A 14,885-nucleotide genomic window follows, 5' to 3' on the forward strand; every position below is an offset into this window, starting at 1 on the left:
TCTCTGGAGAAACTGAATATTCTGGTACTAAGTTATTGTACCAATAACTTCTTATTATTAAAGAATTTAATTATTATTTCTATTTTGTAGAAACTCCACCTTTGATTTTTGGGTTATGGATGGATTTCTTAATAAGTTTTAGATCACTTTCGAAATTTCTTTCAAAAAAATTTATTAACTACTACTTGGCTCTGATTTATCACCAGTTGAATCCTTGGAAATAGCTTCAAAAAAACTTATTTTAATTTTATAAAAACTTGGCTCTACTGGAACCTAAGTAAGTTTTCAGAAACTTTTTGAAACTATTTTAAAAGTGCTAAGTTTGACTTTTTTTAATTTTTGTAGGATTCATACTTCTATTTTTGGGTTACGAGCAGATCTGATAAGTCTAGTATTAGATCATACTGCATAGGGGTTGAAATATTAGACAGCCGGACCAATACATGGTAAGATTTGGTCTCTTTTAATCTTTTAATCTACTTTCAAAATTTATTTTTGTAATGATAACGTATCTATTTTTTTTTGTAGGCTTCTAGGTTTCAGATTTGACGGGACATTAGATGGTAAGTTTCAAAATTAACCTTTATTTTTTGATTTTTATTTTTGTTTTATTGGGAACGTGTTTAACTACATTCTATTATTTTCTATCTTATAGGTTCTGGCTGGTTTCAAACTTGTACCTAGTAAAAATTGAAATGGTAAGTTTTGCATAATATAACCTACCATTTACATTTTAATTACTACAAATATTAATGTTCCTTTTATTTTTCTTTTTATAGGTCCCAATCTTTTTAAATTGCTTCGTTTGAATACTATTTCTTTAATGAGATGTTGTGACGGGCTGTTCACCACCGCAAGATGCTGCCACCATCTTGGTCACAAGGGTAAAGGTTAGTAGGGTTAATAATACATATACCAAAGGAAAAATAGATTTGAGCTTGGTTTAGTGGGTTTGGTTATAGTAAACTATAGCTGTAAATATTCGAGCATAGTTTCCCGTTCGATTGAGATTCAATATTTATATTAGTTCGTTTAATGTTCGATAGAGATATTAACATTATAGATTTAATGTTAAAGTTTGAGTCTTATAATAAGACATTTAAGTTTGGTATTATATAAGTTTGGTTTTCTTATCTTAAGATAATACACTGTTCGTATACTTTATTGTTCGATGTTTATGTAAGTTCGTAAAGTTCAATATTATGGTTCGATATTAACATAGGTTCGTTTGTTTTATATTATCAACATACTTCAAATTTTATAAGTTCGTTATCATTATTTATTGTTCGTCATTTATACATATAACATATAGTTACAAAGTTCGGTGCATAGTTTCCTTACGCACTTAATTTATTTCAGTATTAAATTTTTAACTTTATTATTTTTCTTAGAAAAATACATAAAGAATTCAGTTCGTTACGAGACTAAATTTCTAAGTGTTGAAACTCGGAAAAAGTCTTCCCTAAAATCAAGAGGAAAATTTGAGTTATTTTATACCAGTTGGGGTTTCACTAATTTCTATGTGATACTAAAATATTATTGGTATTTCTAAGTTACAATTGTTTATGCTTCACTAAATGTTTATCTATGACTCATATTCTTGACTGTACTACTATTCAGTTAAATGATCTTCTTGTATTACTATCTGGTTAATTGATTGTCAAGTCAGATGATTTCCATGCTGATCGTTAGGTCCTTGATTGATCGTCTGGTCGGGTACTTCTTGTCGATCATCCGGTTAAATGATTATCCTGTTTATGTAATCGTTATTATTATTTGAAGTCACATGATTGTTACTTCTTCATTAGTTCGGTTTTGGTTTGCCTACCACTTTTGTGGTTAATTATACGTTAAGGTGTATTCTGGCACTACAATGTCAATTATTGAAACATTTACTAACTAATTTTAAATTTAGACACTTTATACATTTTACAAGGAATTTTAACAATGTATAATTTAATAGGTGCAATGTAATATAGTAGTGTTATTTACTTTATTAAATATGTGATTAAAGTATGTTTACAACATTGTAAATAATAAATAACTGTATTTTGACTGTATATTCGCAATAGTAAAATAAGTATAGTGAAATCGTTGTTACAGTAAATTAAAGAAGCATAGTGGCGATGCATTTTCTCACTTTTACAATGCGTCGTATGACGTTTAATAATGACGCACAAAATGATGGCTTAATCATGTGATTTTGGTGTAGTAACAACGTTGTTTGAAAACATGATGTTTCTGCAATGTAGTGCTTTATGTATCTTATAACTTTAGTTGTATTAGGAAATAGTAACCACTCTTTAGAATAAAATAAATAAATAAATATTTTTATAATATTACATTTTTCATCATTTTAAGTTTACACGAAAATAAATACTTTCGATAGATGATAAAAGTGCTAAGTTCAGATGCACTTATTCCATCAGCAGATACAACAAAAAAATGATACATTTAAAAAGTTTTAAGTGGAACAAATAAAAATGAAGAAATTATTTTCAAGTTATTTAAATATACGTGTAAAATAATTTTTAATAAATTAAATTATATCAAATTATTTAATTATTTAATAGAGTCAGATATCTTCAGGATAAATTACTGGATTCTATAATGCTTGAAAATTTGTTAAAGAAATAAATCGCACTCTATTTAAAAGAAATTATTATCTTATCAAGAAAAAAAATACCTTTTTTTTTGAAAACCAACAAAGGGAATACCAACTCACTGTGGAATAAAAAAAAACCAATAAATAATACGCATGTGTGATTATTCTATAGCAGTGATCATCACATTCCTTTGGCCGCTCCTAGAATTATTATAATTTCAGCCAGAGTTATAAATTGCAATATACATGTCATGTGATGGCCAAACGGCCTAAATTATTTCTCCCATTTTTCTAAAAACTGGGACTACGTTGAATGAATAATTGATAATATACAAGTTGGAGTATCCAAATCATACATAACAAAACAAATTAATTTTTAAACAAATAATGGATTTCAATATGGAGAATTAAAGTGTAACTTTCAAATAAATAATTAATTTCAATATTGGAAATACGATACTCACTCTTTTTTATTTTAAAATCTCATCTTATCATACAAACCGAAAAATGTTTTTATTTACTTATTACTATGCACCCAATATTGTTAAATATTAAAAGAAAAAGTTTACTTCAGCAGTCCGGTGAAAACTATCAATTGTTATGATATTCACGTAAAATTAACGTAAATATCCAAATCATCTAACTCACAATTACATTAGCTGGACCACAATAACCGGTCTATATCAATTTAATTTTGTAGAATAGTCCATAATCTAATTTAAATATATGTATTAATAATTATCGTTCAGCCAAATAGGATCATGCAGATTTTCATAGACTGATATTTTTATTAGCCATAGCAATAACACAATATTGATATAATAAAGTGGAGTAAAAAAATGGCGTAAATGAATATTCTGTAGGAAAAGTTTAAATAAAGCTTATAAAAATGAAATTTATAGAAAGCTTATTTATGATGTTATTAATTAATACATGATCAAAAATGTCAGAACGATAACACTTTTATTGGATGTGGGGCTATATCGGTCACAGGGCCCTTCATTGATTGGCGAAAATGGCCACTATGTGCCCATTTTCATCCAATCATTCGGTCCTGTGACCGATATAGCTACTCTCCCATCCAATAATATGTATATACAAATTCTATTCTTGCAATATATTTTAGGATTATTTTATAAATACAATTGTTATTTGTTATATCAATCAATTTCTTAAAATCCTAATCCTGATCATCAATCAATCCGTTGACAAATTGAAACTATATAATTTCTAAATATATCAATTTTCCTTGAAACGCCTCATCATACTTTATACTCATTAACTTCGCAAGATTTAAGATGATTTGTAAGATATTTTCTTTCTGCTGAAAATCATTTTGGATTCATGTTTATTTATTAGAAACTCTATTATTAGCCTTTTATAGTTATAAGTTATTGTGCTTTGACGGCCAAATCTTTACCAATCATCTGCTATAATTGGTTAATAATTATGATATTTATCAACGCAAAGCACAATAACGATATTATCGTGTGACCCATTGACTTTAGCTTAATTATAGTTTAACGTTAATTATAGCTTATTTTTGTTTTTTTAAAAATAACAAAATTATCGGCAATTATATTCAGTATATGGAGCACGATAATTTTATTTATAAAAAAAAATAGTTAATAGTAATTAATATGATAAGTAAAAGGTCGGTAATTTAAGACAATTATTATTAAGCTACTTCTTATCTTTACATCATTTTTATAATCAGTATAGTAATTAAACTTTACAGTGGCTTATAATAAACTAAATCATATAAAATAAATTACATGATCCAAATATTAGTGATTTAAAAAAACTTTATTGTTTTTTCTTATAAAGAAGGTCTACATTTAAGAAAATATTGTAAAATAGTTTATACTTGTGCAACTCAAGAAAATCAAGAAGCTCAAGGCAGGGCCGATGATATTCGGCATTTCACAGAAATTCACATAACTCACAAAATTATGTGATAAACACATTTATTACTCCTGATCACCGCATAATATCACAAAATTCTCAGGGGTTATATATAAAATCACAAAAAAATATTTTTCGATAATCAAAATCTCTTTTTCACTTTAAAAATGTCATTTAGAAAACACACTAAAACTAATAAAGCTAATGCTGTAACAATTTATACAAGAATTAAAGAACATCCAGATGTTTTTTGTGTTGAAAATAGTCTTTTGTTTTGTAATTATTGCGACCTTTCTGTGGAATGGAGACATAAGTCAACAGTAGATTCTCATTGTTTAGGAAAAAAGCACCTAGCGCAAAAAAAAATCTATGAAGCTAATAAAAACAAAAAAAATCAGCAAAGTTTAGAAACAACTTTACTTGCAGCTGAATCCAAAAAAGAAGTTGTAGAAAGTTTAATTCAAGCATTTGCAAATGCAAATATTCCACTAGAAAAAATTAATTATCTCCTCCCTTTTTTTAAAAAATATCTTAAAGAAGGAGGAGCAATTCCTCAAGCTCCAACATTACGTCAATTGTATTTGCCTTCTGTTTTTGAAAATCATACAAAAACTCTCCTTTCAATTTTTAATTCAAAACCTGTTTGTATTATAATGGATGAGCTTAGTGATGATTGTGCACGTAGTGTTGTTAATACACTTTTTGCTTATCGACAAGATACAAAACTAATTTCTGTTAATTTTTTACAATGGGTTAACAACACAACTATTGGACAAACACTTCTACCCATTTTACATTCTTACAATATATCTCTTAATATTCCACGTTTATTTTTATCTGATTCAGCCGCGTATATGAAAAAATGTTATCGCAAAGTTTTAAAGCCAGTTATGCCTCAATTAATTCATGTGCCATGCCCAGCACATATTTTAAATCTCATTGGGTAAGGAATTGCATAATTTTTTTAATTAAAAATGAGTTACATATTAGCGAACTTTATAATGAATATTTTTAATGTAATTAGAGAAACCTGGAGAGATTTCTCACAATTTTTACCATTAAAGACTTTTTTAGCTAAAATCAAGGAATCATTTGTCAAATCACCTGCACGAAGGAACCGTTATATAACTCATCTTAAAATGAATGGCATTAATTCTCCTCGCAAAATTCCACTTCCAAATCAAACGCGATGGAATAGTTGGTTTCGAATGGTTTTTTATGCAAAAAATCACATCCAGTATTGGGCTGATTTTTTTAGACGCGAATATGAAGAAGAATCACGAAATGAAACAGTAAAAACTATTTACACAACATTACAAAATTTACGAGATACTGGCATCATTACAATTTATATTTACTTTATTTCAATTTTTGCCAAAGAGTTTGTACAGGATTTGGATTTTTTTCAACAACAAAACAAACCAGTTTTTCCTTTTGTTGAAGGCCGATTACAGCAACTTACAGCATTTATTGAATCAAATATTACTGCACCTTATTTTGGTTCTGAAATTGAAAACATAATTCAACAACATTTATTTAACCCTGATGATTTTTACCCAATATTTCGTCAAGCTTTTCAAGTAGCACATGACAAATTTTCAGCTCACATTCCTAATCATCCTGCACGCTCACTTTTTAATGCATGTCAGGTTTTTAACCCACAATATATTCATTTAGGAAATATTCAAAGAAAGGATATTCGTCATTATTCAGCAATTATGGAACTTGATAATCCTTCTAACGGTCTATTATGTGAATGGGCAGTATATTGTGGGTTGGAATTTAATGAAAATTTGGATGAAACTAATTTAGGTGATTATTGGAAAAGTTTATCAGTTCGTTTGCCAATTCTTTCTAGCATTGCATTAGACTATATTTGGTTACCAATTTCAAGCTGTGCAGTGGAACGTAGTTTTTCTTTATATAATACACTTTTAGATTCTAATCGTCAAAGTTTATCTGAAGAGTCATTAAAACAACTTAATATGTTGTATTTTAATTGATCAATTACAAATAGATAAAGAAATAAATGAAATAAATTTTTTTTCACACATAAATTCACATATTTTATTAAAATGCGCCACAAAATTACACATAATTTATAAAAATTTGGTATCACCGCAAATCACAAAAAAATTTTTTATCACACACAAAATTTACCTTTTAGCGCCGCAAAAAATCATCGGCCCTGGCTCAAGGCTCGAAATTGAAACATATTTATATAACTCAAAAATATAACCAGGCCGTTTCTGTAACTCAAAGTCCAAAAAAATTCAAGTTACCACGAATTAGTAAAAGTGAATAATTATTTTGAATACTACATAAAATATACATATTAATATTATTAATCTTTATAAATTTTATACTTGTAGAATCAAATAATAAAAAATATTCTAATTTCCATTGCAAAGGGAGATTAATAAACAAAGTATTACGTTTGGCTAAAAAATCACAAGATACATGGTGATAGTAAAAATTATTTCAATTAGAACATAAAATCACATGATAGACGTTATAAGGTCATCAAATTAATATGATACCCGTTTGTTTGTTTTTTATGTTACATATGTGTGCATTCTGTCAATTAAATTAAAGTTCCGTAAAAATGCCCCTTAGTAAATTTATTGACCGATTTGCATAATTTATGGAGAGAAAATATTAAATAGTAATGTTAATAATTTTAAATTATAGGAACATTTCTAGTATTATAGCTTTAAGGATGATGATTCAATTATATACGTGATTACGTGATATAACTATTTTTATTAGTTTTAACTGCTCGCATTAATTTTTTGTATATTTCTGAAAGAACGAAAAATATTCGGCGGATGTTTAATTTTTTGGAGTCCTTAACGTACAGTGAAGTGTAAAATATTAACGTACAACTTGCCTGAGTTTAGGAGTTATGCGCTTGCACGTGATAGCGTTAAAGTTGCCTCCGGATAGTTCGTACATTAATATCGTACACTCCCTCTGTACATCTAATTTTCTATATTAAATTCACTATTAATCTTACTAATATAGTCAATAACTTGCAGTAAGACTCAGGTTACATTAGTGTAGATTTAGACAATAATTCATTATATCGTTAAAAAAAGAAATATAAAATAACTCGCCAAAATGGCAACCGTCAATACTTATTTCAGTACAATGTTTCACATGATCACAAAATTGCAAATCAGGTGTTCACAATTTTTCGAACTATTGACTTAATAAATTTACCTTAATAGTCAATGCGATCATTAATTTACACAAAAATAAAGTTCTCTTTTTCTTTTTGTTTATTGTCTAAACAACAAATGAATTACGCCACGTTAGTCTTTGTAATTGTGTCACAGATCAGTTCACCACGTTTGGTACGCCCAGAAGATAAGCTGCTTCAAAAAAAAAAAATTTTCTTATGATGTGATCGATGTAATACGTAACACAAACGTCTCAGGGCGTAATCTTATCGCTAAAGTCCGTTCTTAATTCATTGCTAAATATATTTTTGGTTTATATTATTTTTATCATGTTATTTTTATCATTTATCTCATGATCTAAATACTTTTATTCGTGAAAGAAAACCACTTTTAACTTCTCTAAATAGAAAGATATTGAATGTAACACGAGTTTATAATAGCCAAAATTTGCTCAATGAAAGGATTTAAAATAGAATATAAAATGTGAATGAAAATTTGTAACTAAATTTTAAATTATAATGTATGTATTGAAATGGATTTTTATATAACCCAACATGTTAAACTAAAATGTTGATTAAAAGATTTTATTACGATTGTATTACTCTTTTTATACTAGAGAATCTTCTGTTACTTTTGTCTGTAGTAGTAAAATTGAAAGAGTATAGATATAAAAATGGTTTCATTACTAAGAAAAGTATGTATTTTTTTAATATACATATATTAAAATAAATAAATACATACTAATAATTTTTTACAAATTAACTTTAAATAAAAAAAAAATTATTCTGAATTTAACTTTATAATATGTACAAAATTGTATTATCATTCTTATTTTTTGCGGCATCTTTGAAGCACTTTTGATGGACGTTTTGGTTATAAGTGGTATTGTTTACCGCCATAATGAAAACTAAAGTGTGATACAAAAACCAGCCGACTTCAGGATTAAAAATTGATACGACTTAAAAGGTCAAATAATTCCATGAAAAGCAGATTTCACAATATAAAATTCGGTAAAGTTCGAAATAAATAAAAACAATAACGCCATACTCGGTAAGTGCTCCAAATATAACGATATAACTTTATCTTATTCTGAGTTTACCGAATGTGCCGAGTTGTCTCCAGGAACCTTGCAGTAATAAAAACTAAAAAGAAACCTTATTCCCATAATCACATGCTCCGTCTTTAATGATATTTTTGGATTTTTGGAATTACTAATCGTAATATCATGTCGATCACGTTACCACACTTGGTCTTTGATTTATCCTTGCAGTTAATATGAATATAAATCGTTATTGCTCTTTAAAAAATACATAAATAGACAGAAAAATTATATTATACGGATAAACAACAATCAAATACTTAATGAAAATATTTTTCTTCGTCGTTTCTAATACCGACTGACCTACTACATATCAGTTTTTCCATTTCGAATTAATAAATAACTTTTCAGAAACAAATGTCTAACAACGCTTCATTCAATAATGCTCCTTATCAACAGCCCATGCCTACTAATAATGCCTCTCATAATCATGCTCCTTATCAGCAACCAATGTTAAATGATTCTTCAGCATATAATAACGTTTTTTATCAACAACAAATGTCTAACAACACTTCATTCAATAACGATAATTATTCCTATCAGTCTTCATCTAATAATGCTGCTATTTCTCCTAATCATAATTGTCAGCAATATGACGCTTCAAACTATATGTATCCTCATGATAACCATGTTCAATAATGCATCGTTTCCACCACGATATATTATTCAAAATCCACCTCAACCTAATATCTTTCCTCAAGCCAATCCATTAAGCATCACTTTTAATTCGACATATGTTATTATTATGCCAGTAACTAATTCAGATTCTCAAAATCAATTTCAGCAAGTTCATACTTATTTGAACAATACTTCTTCGACAATTAACTCACAAACTCGAACTTGATTTTAATAGGTCAAATTAATCATTAAGTAACTTTATCTTTCGCTCAAAATAAGTTGTGTAAATATTCTTATTTCTTTTATTTTATTTTATTCAATATATATATATTTATTTATTTATATTCTTCATATATTATTTATAATCTTCAATCAATAACTGAATATGTCGTTCTTACATTTTTATCGTTTGAAAATTTAACGAATCAATGTAATTATATTTCGAATTTTAAATTTATTAACTAGTTTGTGCCTAAAATATTTGTAAAATTGTAATACGTATTAGTCGGGTAAGGTAAACTTTTGATTCTCGTAGCATCAAAATTTTATAAAATGACGGTATCACAAATACAAAATAATACATAAACTTTACACATCCGTTACTTTTATATTGTTGTGGAATCATAAAGAGACAGTCTCGATGATGAATCATTATTGTATAGAATTATATATTAGGTTCTCATATCCCGGCCGGGTCTATGGAATGGAATTTCAGAATTTTAATTTTTTCATGTATAATTGGACAATAAAAATGCTCAAATTAGTATCATGTGATAAATCAATTTATTAGCAGCATATCACAATATTTTTTTTACATTTATTATATAATTTATTGATTTATTAAAATGAGTTAAAATATCTGTATATATTAAAGATGCAATTTTAATTTAGAATGGAAGGGAATTGTTTATCAGCAAGTATAATCAGATTTATTATGCTCAGTTACTCACACAATCAAATAAAATATTGTCTTTTATTTATTTAAATATTTATTATCAAAACAATTAATTCTTTATTTAAAAAAATTATTAATAATATAGAGAGTCTTCGCTTAAGATGAGTAGTGTGACGTTCCAACAATCTTTGTCATACACTAAAAATCAATATAAAATCAGATCTCCTATTAAAATTCTTTATAAAGGTCGTCCATTATCAAATTATATAGTCAAAATTAAATTGGTAACCATCATTTATTTTTATATTTATGAATTAAACTAATTCAAACGACTATTATTATTTAAAATTTGTTAAGCTTTTAATCAAATTTATGTAAACGAACTCTTATTCAAAATTATACGAACATTTTTTTAAAATAAAAATTTTATACAAAATAATACAATAAAAATAAACATTATTGAATAAATATATTAAATTAATTCGTGATCCATGAGTTAACTGCAAAAAAAATCAATATATGATTTCGGTGCAAATTTATGTCGATCATAATACTTATCCCAAAGTTTGTTTACAATAATTTTTTCACAACATTTTTCACTTTCATTTGACGTCACGGTCGTCATGCCAGATTCCCATTTTCTGCAGATCGTTTGCAGTTGACTCGTGGATCACGAATTAATTGTCCTTTATTAGTTTACATAATAAAATTTATATATTAATAATTAATACTATATCCATTTGGCAGCAATAACTGCTTTAATTCTCCAAGGCATACTGTCAGTTAATTTTTTATAATAATCCGGAGAAATGTCATGCTACGTATCTTTAACATACTCCCTCAAGCTCTTTGATATGGATAGCGCTTTGTGTGGATCATTGAAACAGCATCTTCACATGCAGCCATACTAGCAGCTTTTGAACGATGTGATGGAGCATTATCTTCTTGATAAATTTTATTACCACAAGGAAAATGCTCATCTAAAGTAGGTACAATATAATCATAATTTTATCATGAGTTTGACCTGTAACTGAACCATTATTTAATGGAACAATTGGTCCAAGTCCACACCAAGAGTCCCCAAAACATTCTGCTAGGGCTATGTTTTCGATAACTGCAATGCAATTAGGATCCATATTATAGTATATTGTGTCAATTCAGTTCTTCTCCTGGTTCGGTTCATACCTTTCTCTGCTGACGACCTTGTTGAAATCGAGTAAAAGTAATTTCATCTGAAAAAAGTACCCTTCGCCATTTTCTTGTTGTCCAATTTCTGTGCGCAAGAGCCCATTCAAGATGAGCCTGACGATGTGCTTCTGTCATTGCAGGTTTCCGACAGGGAATTCAGGCACTAAGACCAAACATTTTAAGGTTACAGCGTATAGTAATTGCAGAAATAGGTTGTTTTTTACGAACTGGCCAAACAGTTGCAAGCTTTTTTGCACAAAGACGAATTTCAACATTTTTTTGAACAAAAGCTTTAAGTTCTTGTCATGCTGGTGAGTTAAGGAGTGGAGGACAACCTGGTTGTTTTATTGGCGTCAGTTTTACTACATCCCAATTGTTCTGAAATTGTATAACCCGCGCATATCGAGTTTCTGGGGTGAATGGCTGAATGTTTACTAAAAAAAACAATGGGGTGATTTTTATTGCACATCTGAAATGTGTGTCAGGTTGACGGCGCAGTGTGGCGCAGCGATTTTTCCAAAAAAAATTAAATTGCAATTTTTTTATTTAAAATAAAACCTTTAAATTACTGCACTAGATGTATTTTCGTCCGCTCTGCAAATTTACTTAGAGTATATACGGGCGGTTTAGAAGGCTATTTTCGAGTTATTTAACAAAAACCGTTTTTTTGACAAATCCAATTTTGGAAATGATCGGCAAAGACGATAAAATCAGTTGTTATATACTAAAGTCAAAATCTACGTCCAAAACCTCCTTCCGTTTATAAGTGAATTTTGTAAAACAGATGAAAATACATCTAATGTGTAAATTTGAAAGCATTACATTAAAAAGAAAATCTTCAACTTAGATTTTTTTGAATTACTGCGCCACACTGCGCCGTCAACCTGACACACATTTCAGACGTGCCGTAATTGTTTATAGTTACGTCATCATATGATCATCATAATTTTTAGCAAAGCAAAATTGTCCGTATAATTCTGGTCGCCAGGTTTATGTTACTTGCTTCTTGCTATTTTAGGAATTGCCGCTCATGATATTATCGGATAAAAGCATAACAAGTTTCTGTTGAACTCTTCCATATTCAAGTCATACATCACTTAATGATGCTACATCCGAAAATAAAGAACATGACGGTTGCATATTTAAATGATTAGCTTGGTGATGGTAGTACAGTAGAGTGTCAATTTTTAGTATTTGATTGAAATAATATTATATAATTTAAGTGAATGTGCTAATTTTAAATGGAAGTATTTACCGTATTTTGCAGACCACAGTCTAAATACGGTACACTAAAGAGCTTACAGTTTTATTTTTGGATGGTAAGTCGGTAAGAACTTTGCAGAAACCTCTGGTTTTCACAAAATATGTTATACATAATCACTACATGTTACTAACAGATGGTATATATATGTTCTACATATTTTAATATACGTAATATGTTTGTAATATTAATAAAATAATGTTATAATATTTTTAATATATGTTGAAATTTAAACTTAAACTAATATATAAATGTAGTAAATATTTTTGTAATATGAATAAAATAAATTTACAATATTTTCGAATATGTACTTAAATTAATGATATAGTGAATAATTTGAATACATTGTTAATATATTTCAAATATGCTGTTGATATATTAATAACATATTTTGAATATTGTTGTTAATATATGAATAATATATTTTGAATATGTTGTTGATATATACTGAAACTGTGACTTTAACACTTCTAGCATGTGACTATCATGTGACTAACAGGCCAATCAAGGTATTTTTTTCGTCTCGATTGTCCAGTTCAGTGCATCACTACTTTATATTGGCTATATGAATAATTTTTTTTTTAATTTTAAATAATACAACTATTTTTTTTTAAAAAAATTTAAATTATAGATTTTATCCTTTTTATCCTTTCACTTCAACTTGACAATATAGAAGCAATAATAATGTTAATACAATATTAATCCATTAATGAAAATACTATCTGAAAATACGTAAAAATTTGATTGGCTTTGCCATTTATGATAACATTAATGCATTATTATAATATAACAAGTCACTCAGTCATTATTTAGTTGTTAATTTATTGATATAGCAATAATGTATAATAACGTAAATAAATTGTGTAATTAAACATACATAGGATATATTGGAGTTTACTTAAGAATCATAAACTTCGTAGCCACGCTCAATTAAGGCAATGTATTACTAGACCTACACTAAAGATAACTTTAGCAAGGCTTTCTTTGTGAATTAAAAGAAATTTCATACACTTTGCCAGCTGGTGGGATAGCTTATGACCTTTAACCTCAAGTCTGTTTATACTAATAAACCCAGAATGCTTGCATCACTAATAAAAAGTATAGTTAAGATGCTTCAAAAAATCCCTAAAAAGAAAAAATAAAATAAATGAACAATTAGTAAACATTCATCAAATTAAAATAAAAAAAAAATACTTTCATTATTGTTTATAATCACATAATATCAATTGAGATTAATTTGCATGACTCCAACTTGTACAGACAATCCCGGAAAAGTTACAGCCAAGTATAAGGGATATATATGATCAATATACCAATTACCATCAAAATTTTACACATCTACTAGATCCATTTAAAGAGCAAATATTTATCGGAAATCCAAAATTTTAAGCTTCTTACTCTAGTGGTATGTGAAAAACACAGAAATATAAAAATATTTGTGTTTCAACAAGCATAAAAGATTAAATAGTAGAAGTATTAGCAAGAGGAATATTGAGAATAGTCTACAGATAATATAGAAGAAATTTGGAAAGGATACCTCTGACCTTTGACGTTGGCTGCGAGAGGTGCAACAAAAATTTTTACATGAAAATAACACAACGTCTAAGAATTCAAGTAATTGTACTAACTAAAAAAGTAAATGATCCAGAAGATGAAGAATTGGTGATTTAATATATTATGATAACCGTTAAGGATGTTTAAATTGCTTTTTATTCTTATACCTAATTTTTTTAACATCAAAGAGTAAGAACCTATATAAAAAGAAACCCTTAAAAGTAGAAATAGTGAAGAGAGAAGTACAGACTTAAAGGAGAAGAGAGGATTACAATTATTCACACAGAGCTATATGGAAACAATTTTTTTTTTAAAAAAAAGAGATGATGAATTTGCACGTTAATTTTCCCTATTTACATGCAAAATACCAAGAAATTAAGTGAAGAATTTAGGGTATTATCAGATGCAGACTTTAGTTTTGTATAATAAGGTTCCAGTATACTTAGCAGCAAAGGAAGTTTCACAAGAAGAACTTGAACTTTATTAAAAAATAATACTTAGGAAAAGATATCGGAGGTGGAAAAGGTAAGTATAAAAGAGGGTAAAAGCATTTTATTGTTGAAGAGAAGGAGAAAAAG

At 27.7% G+C, this 14,885-nt stretch overlaps 1 protein-coding gene across 1 annotated transcript; it reads left to right on the plus strand.

The window, feature by feature from the left end:
- Nucleotides 1–9,148: 9,148 nt before the first annotated feature.
- OCT59_014793 (uncharacterized protein) lies at nucleotides 9,149–9,430 on the plus strand (the record flags this gene model as incomplete). The annotated part of the gene is made up of 1 exon (XM_066150251.1): nucleotides 9,149–9,430. The coding sequence occupies one exon, from the start codon at nucleotides 9,149–9,151 to the stop codon at nucleotides 9,428–9,430; it is 282 nt and encodes a 93-aa protein (XP_066002436.1).
- Between the last annotated feature and the right edge of the window lie 5,455 nt (nucleotides 9,431–14,885).

The sequence above is a fragment of the Rhizophagus irregularis genome, chromosome 22 (assembly GCF_026210795.1).
Source record: "Rhizophagus irregularis chromosome 22, complete sequence".
Lineage (NCBI taxonomy): Eukaryota > Fungi > Glomeromycota > Glomeromycetes > Glomerales > Glomeraceae > Rhizophagus > Rhizophagus irregularis.